General features: G+C 42.9%; 1 protein-coding gene across 2 annotated transcripts; it reads left to right on the forward strand.

Annotated features, from left to right (window-relative positions):
- The first annotated feature begins 65 nt into the window (after positions 1 to 65).
- RBL2 (RB transcriptional corepressor like 2) lies at positions 66 to 19,097 on the forward strand. 2 transcript variants are annotated; one of them, XM_077311010.1, is made up of 22 exons: positions 66 to 534; positions 2,032 to 2,162; positions 3,105 to 3,305; positions 3,933 to 3,997; positions 6,261 to 6,389; positions 6,635 to 6,795; positions 6,906 to 6,970; positions 7,528 to 7,714; positions 8,678 to 8,844; positions 8,982 to 9,091; positions 9,504 to 9,607; positions 9,997 to 10,134; positions 10,821 to 10,985; positions 11,440 to 11,551; positions 11,941 to 12,216; positions 12,764 to 13,041; positions 14,151 to 14,327; positions 14,442 to 14,513; positions 15,071 to 15,164; positions 16,297 to 16,502; positions 16,904 to 17,068; positions 17,169 to 19,097. In XM_077311010.1, the coding sequence occupies exons 1-22, from the start codon at positions 226 to 228 to the stop codon at positions 17,337 to 17,339; spliced, it is 3,483 nt and encodes a 1,160-aa protein (XP_077167125.1). In that variant the 5' UTR covers positions 66 to 225; the 3' UTR covers positions 17,340 to 19,097. The 2 variants fall into 2 exon arrangements, with proteins under 2 accessions (XP_077167125.1, XP_077167126.1); XM_077311011.1 differs by lacking the exon at positions 66 to 534 and adding an exon at positions 693 to 908.
- Positions 19,098 to 21,182: the final 2,085 nt, after the last annotated feature.

Genomic DNA, 21,182 nt, shown 5'->3' on the forward strand with positions numbered 1-21,182 from the left:
TAGCCTCCGAGCCAATCCGCGAGGCCGTGCGGAGGGCGAGAGGTTCAGATTCGAACGCCGCGGCGGAGGGGAGAGTGACGTCCCTCTTCCTTTCCAAACGGACCGCTACAATAACAAGGGGGGTGGGGGGGAGGGAGAGAAAAATCTGCGGCGCAGGCGCAGTGAGGGCGCGCGAGCCCGGTCTCGAGCCGCCGGCGCTCGGCCCCCCCCTCCCCCTCAGAGGCGATGCTGACAGGAGACGAAGAGGAGGCGGCGGCGGCGGCCGGGACTGCCGGAGGGGCCGCTCCGCCCCTCAGCCCCGCCGCCTCGCCCTCGACGGCCGAGCCCGCCCTCCTCCGAGAAGCGGCCGAAGACGACGACGCTGAGGGGGGAAAGGAGGAGGACGACGACGAAGAGGAGGAGCAGGAGGCCGAGACGGAGCGGGACGCCCGGCAGCGCTACGAGGAGCTCTGCGGGAGCCTCAACATGGACGAGCGCGCCCGAGGCGAGGCCTGGCTCAACTACCAGAGCATGAAGCGCAACTACACCCTGGAGGTGGGGAAGGGGCGGGGCGCGGAGAGTGTCAATCAGCGGGAGGGGCGGGGCGCGAGCAGCGATTGGCGCTGGGGAGGGGGGGGAGGAGGGGGGCTGGGGGCGGGGCTTGGGAGGGAAGGGCGGCCTGGGCGTGAATGGCGCTGGGGAGGGGGCGGGGCCTCGGCGAGGTAATGGCCGAGAGTCGAGGCTCCGGGACAGCCATTTTCTCCGGGGGGGGACTGGCCTGCCTCATCTGGAGCTCGCCTGGCATCCTGGGGGATCTCCAGGCCCCACCTGGAGGTTGGCGACCCCTGGCACAGGCCCGGAAGCGCTGGGCCGGCCTGGCCGTGGGCAAAGATGTTGAAGGAAAAGTCCTGAGCGTGGTGATGAGATGGGTTGGTCCAGCCGGGAATGAATCAGCCCGGCTTGCTTGCCTTGCTCGTGTGGGGTAAAGGGTTAGGGCGGTTCGCCAAGAGCTCCCTCTGTTGCGAAGTTCTCTCAAGGATCTCGGGACTGGCCCCTTTTGTTTACCTCGATTTCCGCCACATGGCTTTTGGGAAGAAGAGAGAACTGCGTGGGCCACTTTGAGGAAGACTGAGACAAGAAACGAGCTAGATGGAGGGAGGGCATGTGCAAGCAGGTTCTTGCTTCTGGGTGGGGACACGCGGGCAGTGATCTGCTTTGCAGCAGTGTAATGGTAGCTTTCAGCACTGGTTAGCCAGGCATCTAAATTGTCATGTGAAGAGCAAAGAGAATCTTTCCCTGCATCCGCATCCTTGGAATTCTGGCCAGATGCCTAATTGCAATAGGCAAGATTTGAGTTTAGTATCACCTTCAAGACCAACAAGATTTGCTAATGAATGGAGCTTTGATGGTCAAAAGTTTATACCTTGGAAGTCTGTAAAGTGCTACTGGACTCCAGCTTTTCTTTTAGAGCACACTGATGTAGCTACACGGGAAGCCATAAACATAAGATTCTCTGTACCCAACTGCATGAATGTTTGGTGGGATAATAAAGATGGTCTCTGATGAAATGCAGCTCGACATAAGGGATTAGTTAGTCAGGTTTTCCAGAAGAGTATAGGCAGACATCTAAACCTTTTTCATGTTTTAAAAATGGCTCTGTATTTTATCTATGGTCCATGAACCATTTTCTGGTCTCAGTTGCCATTTAATAGTTTTGAAACGTTAAGCACAATTTGTCAGCTTCCCAACATGTCTTCCCAACATGTTACAGGGTGGGATCTAGTGAACTTGATGAGTTGTTCCATTCATCTAAAGGGGTTTCTGGCCTATATTTCTCAAATGAAATTTGAAAGTAAAGCAATTTTAAAAAAGAATTTTCAACATGGCATGGGTGCCTGATGTTCTCAGGGGACTGCAATCAAGTATGTCGCTATGCATGACAGATGCAGCTCTTGATCACAGACCTCTCAACCACTCACCCTGGCTGTGCTGCAAGAAACTCTTGTGGGCGTGTGTTTTAAGACATTTTTGATTTTTTTTTAAATATGACAGGGAGACAGTCTACATTGGCTAGCGTGTTCCTTATATGTGGCTTGCAGAAAAGCTGTCCCAACTGTTAGCAGAGGAACTGTTGAAGGAAACTACGTATCCTTAATCAGAATATTGCGCTGCTCAGGGCAAAGGTAATACATCATTCTCTAAATAAATAAACGTTTTAGGTTACCGTGTGTGGTGCGGAAACTTTTCTGATACAGATGAGAAATTATTACTCATTGCATCTGTATCCTGGCTTTCCATTCTAGAAATGGTGGTGTATGGTGGGTTCTCAGGAGGTCTTGCATCCAGGTGCTAATGGACTTGGAGATGCTTGGCTTCTAGGTGGTTGCATCGTACCCTGGAACCGTTTTGATGTTTGTTACACACATTTAGTTTTCTAACCATTAGATTATTATTATTCAGGGATAGGCACAAACTGGGAAAATCCATTTGGAACAGGAGGAAGCAAAACAGGTTTTAAATGGCTGCCAGGGAGAGAAATTGATCACTGAAATAACTTTCAGCCTTACAGCACATGTAGGTGCCTGTCAACTGTGAGGCTGAATGGCTGCCAACCCTTTAAAATCATCTGTTTCACTTCCTTCTGTCTGACAGGTGGTCTTGTCAAGCTGTGAGGTTTAAAGGGCTGCCAGGCACTTTAGTGATCCATTTTTCTCCCTCCTGGCGTAAAATCGATCACTAAAATGGCTTGTAGCCATTTCGACTTTAAAGCAGGTTGTGTGTGCCTGTCTGCTGTGAGACTGAAATGGCTGCTAGCCATTTAGAACTTCCATTTTGCTTCCCTTCGTTTGGAGGGCTTGGGGCAGGGGGAATGAACCAGCCGAATTTGCAATGATTTAGTTAATGAACTAGTTTGTGCCCATTTCTAATTATTATAGCTTTTGTATTGGCAAAATTCCTTAAACTGGCTTTTTTATTTTCCTAGTTGACTAATCCAGCTTTAAAAGCTTGCATCTCTCCTCTTGTAGTCACGTTACAAAAACCAGAATCCATTATCAGAAAGGCTGTGTTTCTAAAATGTGTTCAGTTTGTCATTTCCATAAGCCTGATCTTCTAAATATCTTCAGTTTGATAGAGTTTTTTAACAAGATGAAGAAATGGGAAGATATGGCAAATCTACCCTCTCAGTTCAGAGAACGTACTGCAAGATTAGAAAGGAACTTTACAGTTTCTGCTGTAATTTTTAAGAAGTATGAACCCATTTTTCAGGATATCTTCAAGCCCCCTCAAGAAGACCAACCACGCCAGCAGAGAGGAAGGAAACAAAGGTGTGGGTTTATTACATTTAGCTGTAATCTATTTTAAGCACTATTATTTGGAAGTAAACACACTGTTGATTTCTTTGCACGTCACGGGTAAAATGTTTTCCGCATTTTGAATTCTTGTATGTTTGAACCTGATAAGGAGAACTTTCACTCTTGTACTGGGGCTCTTCCTACCACCAATTCTAGTTACACACGGGTAGTCAAACGGTGGCTCTCCAGATGCCCATGGACTACAATTCCCATGAGCCCCAGCCAGCAAATGCTGGCCAGGGCTCATGGGAATTGTAGTTAATGGGCATCTGGAGGGCCGCAGTTTGACTACCCCTGCACTAGACTGTCCCAAGTGATCTGTCCAAGCTTGATCCTGAAACCAAGTGATGACTTCCACCTCATAGCTTTGCCCCTTTGCTATAGAGCTGTCAAAGCAACATATGCAGTTCAGTCTCCCATCTCGTCTTAAGGCCTCTGTGTTCAGGAGAGAATAACCATTGTATGTAGCTTTTATAGAACAAACTTGGGTGTATTTCATTTCCCATAACCCAGCAGTGGGGATATATTTGGGTAGTATCTTATTGTGTAGTCGGAAAATGTAATAACTTCGTTTCTTTTTATGGTTTCATTTTTAAAAAGGAGACAACCTTGCACAGTCTCTGAGGTTTTCCAGTTTTGCTGGGTGCTGTTTGTTTATGCAAAAGGTGAGAATTGAAATTTTGCCTAAAATTATGTTTCTTAACTAAAAAGTCTTCTGAAGTAGAATATTATCTTCTCTCATCTTTCAGGTAGCATATTATTCTTCGGTAGTGTATAGGTTGTAATTTCAGATCCCCAAAGCTTGAATTTTAGGACATTTATAAAAAATATTTTTATAGATCTGCTCTATTAGCATGTTACCTGCAACATTTATCACTGTCTGTTTTTTGTTCTAAATGTATTCTGCATGGTGTTAAATATTATTTATTTTAATCTTTTAAATCTACTGACATTAATCTAAAACAACATTGTTCCAATATCTCTTTCCAGTTAGAATAATTTTCTGACCAAAATCCTTTTTCCATTGTTCCTTTGAACATACAAATTGAATGATCTAATTCAAACATTATTATTGCATAGAGTGATGTACTGTGCCTATTTTTTAACTATTTGACTCATAATTAATTCCACTGAGTTTTTGCCTAAGTTTGCCATATTTTTAGGAGGTATTAAACACTATGCTGTACTTGAAAATATTGCAAATGAAATGTTCATCCATTATTCGTTCTGATATTTCATTACTGGTTTTAAAATTTCCATCTTTAGCTAGATCTTCCAAAGTTCTCAATATGCCAGTCTTCCAAAGTTCTTTGGCCACTGCCCAATACGTTGTTAAAGTTTTATAAAGATAAAATTGGTGTGGCCAGTTTATTGCCCCATCGACATGCTGTTTTTTATGATCTTTTCAATTCTTTCTTGTAGCTTGAGGAAGTATTATATACTAGTAAAATGTAAGTGAATTATAAATTAAGGACTTTTGAGTTAGTGGGGAGTTCCTGGGAATTAAGTTCAGATTTATGAAGTTGGGTTGAGGAATACAAGTTAGGAGTTTAGAGTTTATTAAACAGATATGGGATTAAACAAACATTCGTATTTTAATGCTTCAATGTTTTTTCTAAATCTTACCAAAATCATGAATAGGATTTTTGTTTATTTAATATTTGTTTGTTACCTTTTTATTTGCTTATTTAAGAAACTGCTTAATTTTAGCTGATGTGTCCAATAGTAGGACAGTTTTCCTGTTCTAGAGTGATACATTGCAGGAAGTTTACAGGAATTTAAAAAGGGAAGAGTTGTCTTAGTGCAAACGCCAACACTCAGAATTTGATGAATGCAGGCTTCATTTACTTTTGACAGTTAGTGGAAGTAGTTAAGTTGTTTACTGTGTTTTTGAAGGTTTCTGCTGCCTTTATCATGGCAACCACATTTCAGGGACAAGCTGGGGCTTGTCTGTATGATAGATTTCCCAGCTTCAAGATCAGCACTGGTCACTTCCTTTCTCTGTGTAGAAAGACTTGCAGCTTTTTTGTGTTTGTTCTTTGTGGTACAGATAAATTAGCTTGCTGCCTCATGTACATGGTAAGATTAGTGCTTAAGATGTTTGAAGTCTTATATGGCTTAGTTGTTATTTTTTATTTCTATTTTTCAAGGTTTGAGTAATCAGTGTGAACTATAGCTTATCACTGGTTGGTCCTTCCAGTTGTTAACTGCTTGCAGTATTTTCCTCTATTCGTTCATTTATCTGAAGAAAAATAGCAAGTTTGTTAGGAAAAAGGCTGTTCAGACTGCTTGGAAGTAACCTGCAGTTAATAATTATCTTTTTCTCTTGACAATATTATTCTCATCTAAATCAAAATGACTCTTGCCATCTTTTTTTTTTTAAAGTTTATAGGCCTGCAATACTACTCTGTTAGAAGTCTGAAGAGAGAGAGCAGGACTCAGACTTGCTTAGGCTTACTCTTCAAATGACTGAATAGCTAACTTTATTATATCCCTAAAATTTAATATGTATGTCATTAACCTTGGAATTGATTATCAGTAATGTAAGCAATATTCCATAATTCACATAGGTATTCATATGTTGGGGCTTAGTTATTTTTAGGATCAGATACATTTTATATCGATACGTAATATGTATAGTGGTTAGAGTGTTGGTCTAGGACTGGAGAAGCCTGGGTTTAATTCCCCTCTTATGTCTGACCTTGGGCTGGTCACTATCTTTCAGTCTAGCATATCTTGTAGGGCAGTTGCAATCATGAAAGTGTCACGCTGAGCTCTTTTAAGCAATGGCTGTTTAAAAATGTAGTTACATGGTTGTATAGTTCGTGTACATTCTTTCTAACAAATGTAGAATGTTAGGTGCGTTGCTTCTCAAGATTCTGTTATCTGATTCAAATGTCATGAGAGTCTTGATTGCAATTTCCACAGGCAATTTTCCTATGATCAGTGATGACTTAGTCAATTCCTACCATCTTTTGTTGTGTGTCCTGGATCTAGTCTATGGAAATGCTCTGCAATGCCCAAACCGCAAGGAACTTCTAAATCTTAGTTTTAAAGGTCAGTGAAGTTTTTGTTTGTTTGTTTGCAGGGCTGCTCTGATTGGCTCTTTTTAGTTAATTCACTTGCCTGCAAGTGTAAGAAATATATGTCCTATATTTTATGAACTGAAAAATAAGAAAGCTCTTTGTGTGTGTGTGTGTGGGAAAGAGAGATGGTTTACTGCATGTGCTTTAGTATTAACTTTAGGAGGGCAACCAAAGATGTGGAAAATTATATGTACTTTCTATCTCCTCTCCATTCAGGATTGCCTGAAGACATTCATAGTAAGGATTATAAACTGTTGTCTGAACCACCCTGCATCATTGAAAAACTCTGCTCCTTACATGACGGTTTAGTATTGGAAGCCAAGGGCATCAAAGAACATTTCTGGAAGCCTTATGTGAGGAAACTTTTTGAAAAAAAGGTACACAACTCCTTCAAAAACACTAAGAACTTAATGTTTCAGCACAGAGTCTTCCTTTTTTTTTTTTTTTTTTTTGCACTTAGCATTAATTCTCCTTCTTTTCCTGGTAGATTCTGAAGGGGAAAGAAGAAACTCTGACTGGTTTTTTAGATCCTGGGAATTTTGGAGAGAGTTTGTGAGTACAGTAGATATGTTATTTGTAACTGTAGTATTTGGTGTATATCGAAGTGTCTTCGGTTTAGCACCCGATTCTACTGCAACGTCTTTCATTTGTCAAGGCTTGGTTTTAATTTCTAATTATGGATTCAACAAAGCCTCCATCCCTTATAGCCTGCATTCTTGCCTAGGCCCACAACCCAATCCTGCTATAAACTGCATACCATTTGAAATCAGTTCCAAACCAGAGAAGCTCACTTTGTTGTGTAAATTAAAAATAAAAAATCACACAGAAGGAGTAGACTGGCCAATGCAAGAAAAGAGGTTGGGGAGGGGAACTAAATGATAAGAGTGGGGCTGTTCCTCCCAATGTGGGTGAAAGCAGTGTATAAACATATTAAATAAAGTAATGTGTTGCTCTTTTCATAGTCCCTTCAATGTTCAGTGTGAGACAAAATGGTTGCAGTGGATTACCGTTTCTGTATCAATTTTTTCAAAACAGCTTGGCAATGGAGTGACACTGGCCACACCTTACATCTGGGTGTTCATCCCCTTTCTCTTTTCTCTTTACTGTAGCAAAGCGATCAATAAGGCCTACGAGGAGTATATATTGTCAGTGGGAAACCTAGATGAGCGGATATTTCTTGGAGACGATGCAGATGAGGAAATAGGAACTCTGCGAAGGTACTTGAACACATCTTCAGGAATGGAAACAGCAGAAAGGGTGCAAATGAAATACAGTCTGCAGGAGCATTTTGAACGTGTGAGTACAACATGGGCCATTGCATGCTGGAGTAGATGTATTAATGCATGTATTTAGAGCAGACATGATGTCATAGTCACCGGAAAGAGGTTGTAAGATACCTGACAGTGTTCCCATCTCTGGCTGGGCCTTCAAAACAGCCTGGTGGATTACAAATGCCAGCAGCACAGCGTCCACCCATGTAGTTAAGAATATGGGGTAATGCTTAGGATTTTAAATTACTGAAACATTAATAGCTTACAGCTCTGAATAACAATAAACAATGCATAAAATATGGGTAGTAAAAAAGTTTGCATTATGAATAGAACGTATCCAAAAGTGTACGTATAAATAAGGTTATCCAAATTCCACTTTGATATGACCCCCTAGAGCAGGGGTAGTCAAACTGCGACCCTCCAGATGTCTATGGACTACAATTCCCATGAGCCCCTGCCAGCAAACGCTGGCAAATTCATAGGCATTGTAGTTCATGGACATCTGGAAGACCACAGGTTGATAACAGACTTTCTGCATTGCCTCTCTATATGCAAGAAATTGCATTACGTTATGTGACCCCATTCAGAATTTACTTATTCAAGGCTGTAAAAGTACCTTGTGGACACCTGTATGTTTGTTTAGACAAGAACATTTACACAAATATATGAAAGTTAAGCATTGCCACCTCTCGGCTACAGTGGTGGTTCCTATTCCCCCACTTAAAGAGAAAAATGGTATGGCCAGAATTCATCACTGAGTAAAACCACACACTGCTGATGTAGCATGATTTTTCCATGGGTCGGGAATGGTTTTGCTTATCATCAGTGCTCTATCAGATGAGCAAGTATCTCAACCCTCTGTGTTTTATGTTAAGATCGCACCAGCCTTTTGCTATCAACAGTAAATTAAGTCAACCTACAGCATATTTGATGGCAGTAACTTTAGTTCCTGAGACGCTTTCCCCGTTCTTTGTTGTTTGGTGATTAGACCAAATCAGTTGGAACAGCGACCCCTCTCACCGGCCGAAAGTACGTAAAGGAGAATGACCCTTGCGTGAGTCCCATTTCCATTGCTACATACAGCTTGACCCGGCTTCATACGATGCTGACAGGGCTGAAAAATGCACCCAGTGAAAATCTGGAGCAAATTCTCAGGTCAGCAATATTATTTCATGTTCAGTTCTGTTGCCAGAAAATATTTCTGTGAAGACTATTGTGTTGTCATGAGGAACGGCATCATCTCCTTCTGTTTCTTTTGCAAACCAAGACTTTACGTGTTTGTTCCCTGACAGGACGTGTTCCAGAGATCCTTCCTTGTCGATTGCCAACAGAGTGAAAGAAATGTATGAAATTTATTGCCAGAGGTCACAGGCGCAGGGGGAATCTGGTGTCTTTTCCAAAGGTAAAGTAATATATTTGTGTTTGCTGGACATTGTGTGGCCCCTCCAGAGTTCTGCATGGATTTAAAAGGTACAATTGAAGGATTTGCACTGGGGGATGGGAAGGACCATGCGTACTGTCCTTAGCTTCTTGAAGAAAAGGCAGCTTGATAGATAACCACATCTTTGGCCTTCAGAAGGAAAGTTGGCAGCCTTTAAGTTAATTTTAACCCATCATATATTCCCTCTGGCAATATCAGATGCAGACCAAATCCCAGATATGTGCTTTAAAGGCATATCTGTCTACAACAATTTTTAGGATTAAATATTAGAATTAGGAAATAAGTAAATGTTAGGTTACCCCCCTCTACTTTGAATATTTGGCTTTCCTTTGGCACATATCACTAATGTTTGCTTGTTTTTTAATGGTTGCAGATATTGTTGGAAAACACTTTCGTCTTGCTGAGGTCCTCTACTATAAGGTATTGGAATCCGTCATTGAACAAGAGAAGAGAAGACTGGGAGATGTTGACTTATCAGTAAGTAATCTTCCTGGAGTGGTAGGTATGAATCATGATCCGCTTCTTTTCTGCAAAGTATACTGACTACCTGAGCAAAACAGAATAATGTAGAACAGATAGCTTACCTACAGAACCAGGTTTTATTATTGAGGTGGAGCGAAAGAGGCTACAAGCAGAAGGATCCCTGTTTTGAATTGAACCCCAAAGAAGATTCCATGGACATGTTTCTCTTGTGTTATTTCCTGTAAATCTCCTGTAATCTCTCTCAAGAGGAGATTGCTTCTTGTCATCAGTCTTTCAAGTCCCACTGGACTGTATTATATTTTTCAGCTAAACAAAAGAGAATTCCAGGGGAAAGCATGTTTCTGCAGAACTAATCTGATTGCTAATGTCCTTTTTTATTTTAGGCAATACTGGAACATGATGTGTTTCACAGATCTCTGCTGGCCTGCTGCCTTGAAATAATTATTTATTCTTACAAGTCAGTGGACAGTTTCCCATTAATCACTGATATATTTGATGTTCCCGCCTTTCACTTTTATAAGGTAAATTCTTTTGACCATCCTTGAGGTTGTTTTCCAAAGCAAGAGAGAGTATTTACAGTTTGCTACTAATAAATGTTTGGCTGGGTCGGAATAGCCCTGGCTTGCCTGATCTTGTTAGATATTGGAAGCAAAGCAGGGTTGGCCTTGACCAGCATTTGGATGGGAGACCAGAGAGTACCACAGTCATGACTCAGAGGTGGGCAATGGCAAATTGTCTCTGAACGTCTCTTGCCAGGAAAACTGTGCGGGGTTGCTATAAGTCAGCTGTGACTTGATGACACTTTCCACCACCATGCTAATAAATTTAATATCTTTCACGTTAAAAAGGTATTGAGTTTATTTATTTTATATTTGTATACCGCCCCATGCAGCAAGCTGTTTCAGGTCAGTGTACATCAACATCAACAAGAATTGAAAATACATTAAATTATTTTTAAATCTAAATAGATATGTTTAAAATTTAATACAGCATAGCAGTGGCATCTATAGCAGTCTATATTTGTCTTCTGATCTTCCAGAGCTACAATGTGGTCTGGGGGCCTCTTTTTGACAGGAAAGGCCCGGTAGATGTTAACTGCTTCACTGTCCCCAACCGATAGGCTGGCAGAAGAGTTCTGCCTTGCAAGCCCAGCGGACCTGTATAAATGAAGTGTGTTCACCGTTTAAGCCTGTAATATTTATTGCAGGTAATAGAAATCCTAATTAGAGCAGAAGATGGCCTTTGCAGAGAAGTGGTGAAGCACCTAAATCGTATCGAGGAGCAAATTTTAGAGAGCCTGGCATGGAAAGTGGAATCCCCACTCTGGGACAAGATCAAGGAGAACGAAAACAAAGTCCCTACCTGTGGAGAGGTAACATGTATGAGAAGTTACCTTTTCAAGGACATGTTTTATCAGAGTCACTTAGTCTGTGTGGCTGTCCATCACTACTCCACTGAAGTAGTTTGGAAAACGAGAACATTTCCAGAAACAGCCTAAGAAGAAGGTTGGAGACCCTGAGTTGGGTGGGAAGGCAGCATAGAAATGTTTGCAATAAGTAAATAAATATAAAAATAAAATAATTCTAATCCAGTTGCTTTAGGAACGATCAGCACCTAAAACCCGATTAATTGTATAATGAATGTTTTATTGTTTATAATTTAGTGATTAAATGCTTGTTTTGTTTGATTTGCTGTTACCTGCCCTGAGCCTGTAGGGGAGGGTGGACTACAAAAATAAATTTTATTATTATTAAAATATCTTTTAAGAAGAAGGGGGAGTTTGCAAGCTTGTAGCATGCACTATTAGAATCGTTTTATGTTTTTAGGTAATGCCGCCTCACTCTTTTGAGAGGACAGACGGAAACAGTGTGTCAGGTTCTCCTTTAACTCCTAGGAGAATAAACGAAGTTCGTACTGAAAGCGGAGCACTAGGGAAGGGTAAGTATTGTTAATACTTGGGGTTGATTCTGTGTTCACTTCATGCTGTAACAATTTATCTGAGATGACCGTGCCTCCTATTTCTTGCACGAAGAAAATTTCTTATTCATGCACCAATGTGTAACTGGCACTGAGCCTGTTGTGGGGGAAGAATTTGAGGACAAATTGCCTGATACAAATCATATTAGTCACCTTGTGGAGCTATATTCATGTGAAAGCGTACCATTACATGAAATCAACAAGGTAAAAAGTTGGTGCTGAGTAACTTCATCAGATCACCTTGTTTGGAATTCCTGCATGGAATCGACTGAAGATACTGTTCCTGGGCTAGACGCAATATTTTCTCCCTCGTTTTTTTTTCCCCTCTCCACCTCCCCTCATCCCTCCAGGACTTGCATCTTCTCCAACCACACTGTATGAAAGATACAGTTCTCCTGCGGGTAACCCTACCAGGAGAAGACTGTTCGTCGATAACGATACCCCCACAGACAGCACTCGGACGCCTGTGAGGCTCTCCCAACAGCCTGTGATCAGTGCCGTGCCTGTGCAGAACGTCCCCCCAGATACGATTCCGGTCACTCCAGTGCCTGGGCAGACTCTCGTAACCGTGGCGACAGCGACCGTAACCGCAAACAACGGGCAGACGGTTACGATACCAGTGCAAGGTGAGGGACGTGTTAATTCTGTCTTTTTAGCCGAAGGGAAACATCCCTTTACAACATTCTTGGAGCTATCAGACAACTGAGAATTTTGGAGCTAGGCACCCAAAGAGACACAGATAAAGTTAAGGCATGTAGGATAGCAGGGTGCAGGTGCAACTAGCTCCTGTTCCGTTTAGTCCTGTGAGCACCAGCTTAAGAAGCCATAGTGGGTAGCCATGTTGGTCTGATGCAGCACATGCAAGCTCTTATACCTTGAATAAAACTCTGCTGGCCTTAAAGGTGACCCTGTGCTCTAAATTTGTTAAGAAATGAAGTCCCCTTCGGCTATATTTTCTTGTGTTCCTTTAAGAATGGGCTATAATACTAAGGATGCTAAGGATAAGTGGGTCAAGGCAACTGTCACTAAACCTTGGATTTCCAGTCTACAAGCTGCTTCTTGACTCCAGAAGCAAATATTATGTCTGTACGCAGGCATATTAGTTAGAGCATTGGACTAGGATCTTGGGAGACCTGGGTTCAAATCCTCTCTCTGCCATGCTTGCTTTTGTAGGTATTGCCAATGAAAATGGAGGGATCACTTTCATCCCAGTGCAGGTCAACGTTGGCGGGCAGGCTCAGCCGCTGTCCAGCTCCATCCAGCCCCTCAGTGCACAGAGCCTTGCCGGAACCTTGAGCACCCAGCAGATGGCTGGTCCAGCTCTACAGTTACAAGGCCAGGTTGCCGTCCAGCAGATCACTCTTCCTGCGGACCAGCGGACAAAGCAGCCTCCAGGGGGCAGCTGTGCAAGGTCCCGGAAGGCTGGCTCGCTCTCGCTCTTCTTTAGAAAGGTACATCCAGCGCGTGGGAAGTTACTGTGTTGCTACGCAGTTCACGTGGGTTGAATCTGGTCACAGAGGAAAATGCTAATGTGTATTTCCCCCCTGGAATATCTTGCCCTGCCCAGTTCAAAATCCATTCAGTTTTCTACCTGAATGAACTTCAGCTTGGGGTGAATGTTCACAAAGGCTGAGCTTTAGTGCCCGATACACAAGGTTAATAAGCATGGTCATGCATCTGGGCAAGGCGATTTCCATGGGCTGAGCTCTGTTTTAATCCTGCCCTAGCATTCTTGTTGCTGGACTAGGAGGCTCTTGCAGTGTCTCTTCACTGCATGTACTTCAACCACCAGCTGCCTTCCAGAATCCACAAAGTGGGTTCAGTCTAACCTATCGCCCTTCTTTTCTCCTAGCTAGGCAGGTTTCATTCTCTACCTTTCCCAAACATTGCTGCAGCTGATTTAGTCTCTGTTCTTCTGCTCTTCCGGTTCTCCTTCATATCCACAGAACTACCTTCTTGATATATTCTGGGGAATTTATCTTAGTCTTTAGTCTCAGAGTAGAGCTCTTGAAAAATGTGTGAAATAACACAAGGTGAATCTTGGCTGTTTAAGAGCTAGAATGCTGAATCCTGGGCTGTGTTAACAGGAACAGTAATCGTAGGGGGAAAGAGATGTTCATTCTGACGTGATCAGATCTGAGAATGGGGAAAAACTGGAAAGTTCCAGTTTCATTGAAGGTGTTCCTGAACCAAACTCCTGAAAAACCCAGACGACACCCCCCCCACACCCGATCTAGTTCACTTCTGCCAGCTTAGAAATGGGGGAAAGTGATTCAGTGGGCTGAAATGACTTGGAGCTGTTTCAACTTGATAGCGGACAGGCCCACAGGCCCTTGATGCCAGGCTGAAACGGCTGCAAGCCTTTTCAGTATCCTGGATTGCTTCCCCCCCCCCCAAGAAGTAATATTTCAAAGTCATAGCATCCACACACAGACTAGCAGCCATGTTACATTAATTTTCTGGGTTTTATAATATTGAGATTGTTTCCTTTATGGACAAGCAGATGATTAAAAATGCATAGCAACAGATTAGCTCTTTTGGTCTCCCTTCCCTTTATTAGGTGTTCCATTTGGCAAGTGTCCGTCTCCGTGATCTTTGTCTCAAGCTGGATATTTCAGATGATCTGAGGAAGAAGATCTGGACGTGTTTTGAGTTCTCCTTGGTACAGTGCTCTGAACTGATGATGGACCGACACCTAGACCAGTTGTTAATGTGTGCTATTTATGTAATAGCCAAGGTAAAGCTTAACACAAACACACCGATTTAGTGAAATAAAAGGTGGGAGCTCTTGTGAGTTAAGAGTGAAAGTAATACTTCCAGAGCAAGCTGATTTCCCCTCTCATATTTCTAGGTCACAAAAGAAGACACGTCATTTCAGAACATTATGCGCTGTTATCGGACCCAGCCACAAGCTAAGAGCCACGTAAGCAAATGTTGTGCCTGAATTCGTAGCCTTTCAGACCATATGCTGTTGTCAGTTATGTATTTCTTTAAATAAGTAATCCAAAGATAATTACTAAGAGAGAAATATCTTGTAAGAGCATTTCAACATTACTAAAAGGTCACACCACTGAGGGAAGTGTTTGAAAAGGAGCAGTTTGTAAATCCAGAAACTCATTTTGGCGTTTATACCTGTTTGTCAAGTTCAGCAAACAACAGACTTTTTTCTAAGACTTTATTGCACAGCAATCCTATTGGTTCCTTTTTTTCTTCTTTTCATAGCTCAGGAGTGGCCGCACTGTGGCTCTCCAAATTCCACGGACTGTAATTACCATGAGCTTCTATCAATTGGCCCTGCTAGCAGGGGCTCATGGTACTTGTAGTCCATAGACATCTGGAGTGCCATCATTTGGCCACCCCAGCCATCCCTTAGGAGTCTTTGCAGAAACGTTCCTGTACTTAACTGCTGCCATTTTTGTCTACCACGAGGACAGAGTGTGGAGAGCAGAGTGTGCTAAAATAAGTGTTGTCTTTTTGAAGGTGTATAGAAGTGTGTTAATTAAGGGCCGCCGGCGAAGGCATTCGGGCAGCAGCGACAGTCAGCACTCTCCAACCGGAAGGAGTAAGGACAAAAGTAAGTGATGGTAACCGAAGTACAAATTGGAATGGGTTGACACCAAAGGTAAAGTAAGTACCAGAGGATGCATTGACCTATTGTTACTTTGATGAACATACAGCATGTTTTAAATTAATGAAACACTTCTTTTCCTCCATTTTCTCTCCTTAGTGTTTTTCCAAAGCTTACTCCTACATGGAATGGTCATTGTTTAATCAGCTTCACCCTATGGCTACATTTATGGAAGATGCTTTCCCTTACCTCCTTGTAGCCAGATAGGATCAACAGGAAGCTAGAGAAAGGCAGTCTTTTTTATCTTCTTCCCATAATATATTTTATTTAGAAGGAGGAAAAATAAAGCACAGCATCTATAATTCATGTTGAAACTTGCATTTATGGTGTTATTTGCTACGTTCTTTGTTAATATCCATTATTCTTATACTTTGGCGACACTTTGTTAAATTCTAATAAGATCTTAATGCAAAAAACAGGCTTAGAGTAAACAAAGACATACTACCATTCCTAATAAAAAATCTTTCCAAGCAAAGAGAACGCTAAATAATTTTTTGAAACATGGGTAAAATATGTAATATAAATTTGAGTTGCCACTTAATGCTTATAAACCTATACGCATTAAGTGTCATATTGTTATTGCATCATCTTAACTAAAAAGAGAAAAATATAATAAAAAAAGAAGGCAGCAACTCACTTTTCTCAGTTTTTTTTCCCCCGTCATTAAATATCTTTTGCATCAGAAGAAGAAGAAGAAGAAGAGTTGGTTCTTATATGCCGCTTTTCCCTACCCGAAGGAGGCTCAAAGCGGCTTACAGTCGCCTTCCCATTCCTCTCCCCACAACAGACACCCTGTGGGGTGGGTGAGGCTGAGAGAGCCCTGATATCACTGCCCGGTCAGAACAGTTTTATCAGTGCCGTGGCGAGCCCAAGGTCACCCAGCTGGTTGCATGTGGGGGAGCGCAGAATCGAACCTGGCATGCCAGATTACAAGTCCGCACTCCTAACCACTACACCAAACTGGCTCTCTCATCAACTTATGACTGCGCTGCTTATCTGACCTCATGCAAATATTGATAAAAGAAAATACAGCTGGTCCCCTGGGTGGTATTAACCTTTCAATTTGTGCCTTTTGTAGCAAGCAGAGATTCCAGCCCGGTGATGAGATCTAGCAGCACGTTACCCGTTCCCCAGCCCAGTAGCGCTCCCCCAACCCCGACCCGTCTGACTGGGGCCAACAGTGATGTCGAGGAAGAAGAACGAGGGGACCTGATTCAGTTTTATAATAATGTCTACACAGACCGAATTAAAGACTTTGCCCTGAAGTACTCCCCAGCCAATGGAGTAAGTTGACCATGCCTTTTCAGTAGCGAATCAACACAGGCAATTTTTGTATCTTGCTTACTTGGCAATTCTGCAAATGGGGTTGTTTTAGAACTGCAATTTTGACTGTAATTTTGACCACATTTTCCAAAGGGATTTCCTTGCTTACTTGACAGCACCACACTTGGTCTGTATCCACCCTAAGAAACTTTTCTTGTGTATACGTAGAGTAGCATCACATCCCATCCTACTTGGCAACTTCAGCAGAGGCCTTTCAAAGCAATTGAGAAGCAGAGGTGGGTTTGCCACGGCCTTCCTCTGCAATTCAAAATACTTCCATAGATGGAAAGACCCAACTGCAGCTTGTCCTGGGCTTCTCTTGTGATGGTGGCAGATTTCATTTGAATGCCTTCCCTTTGCAGGGTGAAGCTCCCCCCTTGTCTCCGTACCCTTTTGTGCGAAGCAGCTCTCCACGCAAAATCCAGCTGTCTCAGAACCACTCGATTTACATCTCCCCTCACAAAAACGAGTCTGTGCTTTCTCCACGTGAGAAAATATTCTACTACTTCAGCAGCAGCCCGTCCAAGGTGAGAGCCAAGAGTCGATGTGGGGGAAACATGGCTAGGCTTGAATCAGCCTGAGCCAGCCATACTGAAATCCCCCCCCTTGCTTCCTGCTCTGTTTCAGAGGCTTCAAGAAATCAACAGTATGATTAAAACTGGGGAGACGGCGACAAAGAAGAGGGGCATCGTTTTGGAGGAGGGGGCTGAATCGCCCGCCAAGCGCATGTGCCCAGAAAATCACACCGCCCTCTTGCGGCGGCTGCAGGATGTGGCCAATGACAGAGGAGCTCATTGACTTTGGTTACACTGAGCTGGGTTTGCCTTCTGACACTCGGCCAGTAGGGACAGAGCCTGAAACCTTTTCCTGCTTTTGAGGCACTTTCCATGGAGTAATGAAGCATTTTTAACACTTTTTCTTGGGGGGAGGGGGGGGGGCTGCTTCTGTCACTTAAGGAACTGCGATCTGTAAGGAGACTTCTGCTTCCCTCGCATCCAATGGGACTGCAGTGCTGATCCCGGTTAGGCGAGGAGCCGAAATCTGCCTCGATGCCGATGCAAGAACGGCAAAACGTTGCGCCCCTCCCGCCTTGACGTACGTACGGAGAACATTTTTAACTGTGACTTTCGGTTTTGAATGACAGACTTTTTTAACTTATTGGCAGAAGTGATAAATGTCTAGGAGCCAGTGTTTTTAATGGCCAGCTTTGGGTTTTTTTGTGTTTTTTTTTACACATCAGAAAAGCATTAATTTTGTGTTTTTAAGCTGTGTGGCGAACCTGCAGTACTTGTGGTGCTTGAAAGATGCAGCATTGCAAAAAAGATAATCAACTCTTCCCCACTCCCACCCCGATTGGTTGTTTTCAGTCGAATGATGGAATTGGCTTTGTGACCATAACTGTTTGGCCCCAAGCAAGGCCTTGCTGTAGCTGTTCTTTCAAACTTGGGTCTCCTGAGAGCTTCAGCCCGTTTGAAGGGCAGTAGTAAAGACCTCATCAGATCAAAGTAGCCTCAGCAGAAGTCCTCTGGGAGGGAGGAATGAAGCTTATTCCTTCCCTGGTGCCTCTTAGGAACCTAACGTAGAGTGCTTTACACAGATACAGCATGCTGTTCTTGGCTGTGCAATGTCAAGTGAACTCTTAGGCAGAAAGCTCTCGAGGAGGTTAGAGTTTGCTGTCTACTTATGCTGGCACTTTTTAAAGAGAATATATTTTAAATAGCCAAATCCTAAGACGAAGCCTGTTTCCCTGTGTTTAGATTGCCAAAATGTATTTATTTTGAGTCTGCAGTAGCTACACTTAGAACGTAAAATATATTGATTTTGGGTGGTGTCAGATGGCTTTCTTACCCCCTTGCTCATGTTACCCTTTTGTATAACATGGTCACCTTGTGGTTAAATGAATTTAAATGCTTAGCTGACAATTTCACAGCTTGGTGCATTTAAGTGTGGCTGGGGGGGAGGAGTGGGGTGTGTGGGATGATATACACTTTGCCCCATTCACAGGTTTGACAGCTAACGTTTCATTCTGCCTACTCTTCTAGAAGAAACAAGTCAAAATAAGGGTACTGAGTAATGCTGTGCATTACAGAGTTAGCAGCTTTTAGAAGCGCTGCTGAAGAGAAACCCATATTTGTTGACACAGCTGTCAGTAATGCTGAATGGGCACATGATCAGTACTAGGGGCACAAGCAGCAGCGTGGCTCCCATAATGTGCAAGCAGAAATATAAACTACCGTATTTGCCGGCATATAAGACGACTAGGCCTATAAGACGACCCCCCCAACATTTCCACTCAAAATATAGAGTTTGTTACATTACATTACAGTACTATGGGCCACTATGGGCAGCTCTGTCTATCCCAACTGAAGTGCACCCGGCATATAGGACAACCCCCCCCCCCCACTTGGAGGCATGTTTTTCAGGGGGGGAAAGTAGTCTTATACGCCAGCAAATACTGTAAATTTGAATCCAGTGCCACCTTTAAGGCCAACAAAGTTTTACTCCGCATGCACACAAAAGCTTATACCCAGAAATAAAATGTTGTTCTTAAAAGGCGCCACTGAACTCAAAACTTTCTTCAGTGGCTTGAGATTGATACAGCTACCCGCCTGATTCTGACTTGAGCACAGTTCCACTTGCCTTCCTGTTTGTTATAGTGCCCAGAAATTCATTTTGCAAGGTTTTGTGCAAGCGGAAGCACATGGGGGTGGAATGGGGGAAGAATACGAAGAATTTGACTAGGCACAAGGGGCTGCCGTGGTCTTTTGGTTGCTTTTCAGCTTGAGCAAGCACAGATTTTGCAATGAACTATTCTGCAGGGCTTGCAAGACAGCTGTTCTGCTGCGCTTCTGGGTGAGGCTCTGAAAATTAACATCTTCAACTCCACTGTCCTCCTTACTTAACCCACTAGGTACCCAGCCACATCCAATCAAGTGCTGCCGGTACCAATATCTGGTACCTCTTCTGTCTGAGCAGGAGACAGCCTGACAAATTAGTTACCTTCCTTTTTTTCCAGCTCCTTCTCAGCTGTCCTCTGTTGGAGTTATTAACAACTGAGGAAGCTTCTTGCTTTCCCTGATGCAATATCCAGACAAAGAGTGAGACTGATGTAGAATGGGGGCCTGCTTTAGAGCAGGGGTAATCAAACTGCGGCCCTCCAGATCTCCGTGGACTACAATTCCCATGAGCCTCTGCCAGCATTTGCTGGCAGGGGCTCATGGGAATTGTAGTCCATGGGCATCTGGAGGGCTGCAGTTTGACTACCCCTGCTTTAGAGAATCACTTTCCAAGACTTTGCCTTGTAGGTCACACGGCAACAATAAAGGCTGCTTTATTAGAACTTTGTTTTTAGCGTCTAGCTGATACACGGTCTTTTTGTAATTCTTCAAAGGATGGAAGCTTTCACAGGCCACAATAGGGTTTAATCGCACCCTCTTTTCAGGGTGGGGTGCAGGTTTAGGTTTGTCTGGTTACTAGCCTGTGACAATAAACTTGTTCAGAAGCAATAAAATGACAGCTAGTTGGCATATTAACCTGGTTGTGTACTGAAGCTTATAGACTGTGCTATTTAAAAAAACAAAAAGTATCAGTTTAGGGAACTTGCTAAAGAATGCAGACGATGGCTTTTATGAAAAGAATAATTCAAGGTCTCAATTATAACCAGTAATAAGCCCTGCTTAATTTGATTTAAATACCATTTTTTTAATGTTCTTTCATGGTGTTAAGGACCACGATTGACAGTAAGGAAGGGGCCAGATTCCTTCTTACTGCAGGGGAGAAGGACCCTTTTTGGTGAGTTAGCAATGGTAAATTCCGAGGTGCCCAGAACCACCTACTCATGGCTAGCATGGACTTTCTAAGATTTGAAGCTAGGATCTTTCACATCAACTTCATACAAAATATGTTTCTGAACAGTAACAACAGGAGACATTTTACCTTGAGCGGTCTTTATTTATTTTTAAGGTCACTAATTCAACACACATTAGTCCTGTCAGCCTGTTCTGTTATCACTAAGGGAAAGCTACCCAGATCCTCTTAAGGTTTTTGACAGCCAGGAACTGCACACTGTTATAACAGAGTTGTAGGAAACCTGGTAACTATCTACCCCTACCCCGGCGCAGTTTATTCTCTAGCCTGACTAATGAGTGATTGAAGGCTGCCTCCTAACATAGTTCTAAACACATCTCATGACCAGCATTTCAAGATGTCTGCACACATCACAAGGAACAGGGGGAAGAAGAAAAGGTGACACATTTGCATTATCTTGTTGGTCTCTGAAGCTTTTGCCAAGTGTGTGTCTCTGCAGCAAGAAAGACTGGATTCAGCTTCCTCTTCTCCCCACCCCCCTGGAAGTAATGCTTGCAAGCAAACTGAATTGTGGACCTTAAGACAGGAGAGTAAAAGCTATGCTAGAAGGCAAGCTGTAGTGTTAATACTGGAAATCATTTTGCAACTCATAGTACATGCCAATCTCAGCCTCCCTGCCCTTCTGTGGGCAGCAAGAAACCCCCAAACAACTATTTACAAATTTCATATCCTAACAATATTTACAATAGAACCCAAATGCATTTTAAAAACTTTTTAAATATAGTATTTTACTCTGCTATATTAGTTTACATAAACACAAGATTACCTCTGGAA

The sequence above is a fragment of the Paroedura picta genome, chromosome 14 (genome assembly GCF_049243985.1).
Source record: "Paroedura picta isolate Pp20150507F chromosome 14, Ppicta_v3.0, whole genome shotgun sequence".
In the NCBI taxonomy this organism is placed as follows: Eukaryota; Metazoa; Chordata; class Lepidosauria; order Squamata; family Gekkonidae; genus Paroedura; species Paroedura picta.

What these genes read in the sequence shown, in the direction of transcription:
- RBL2 (XM_077311010.1), top strand. Translation starts at nt 226, where the DNA reads ATGCTGACAGGAGACGAAGAGGAGGCGGCGGCGGCGGCCGGGACTGCC. An exon ending in AGCGCAACTACACCCTGGAG is followed by an intron (nt 535 to 2,031) that starts GTGGGGAAGGGG and finishes TAAATATGACAG; the next exon opens with GGAGACAGTCTACATTGGCT. An exon ending in TGCAGGAGCATTTTGAACGT is followed by an intron (nt 7,715 to 8,677) that starts GTGAGTACAACA and finishes TTTGGTGATTAG; the next exon opens with ACCAAATCAGTTGGAACAGC.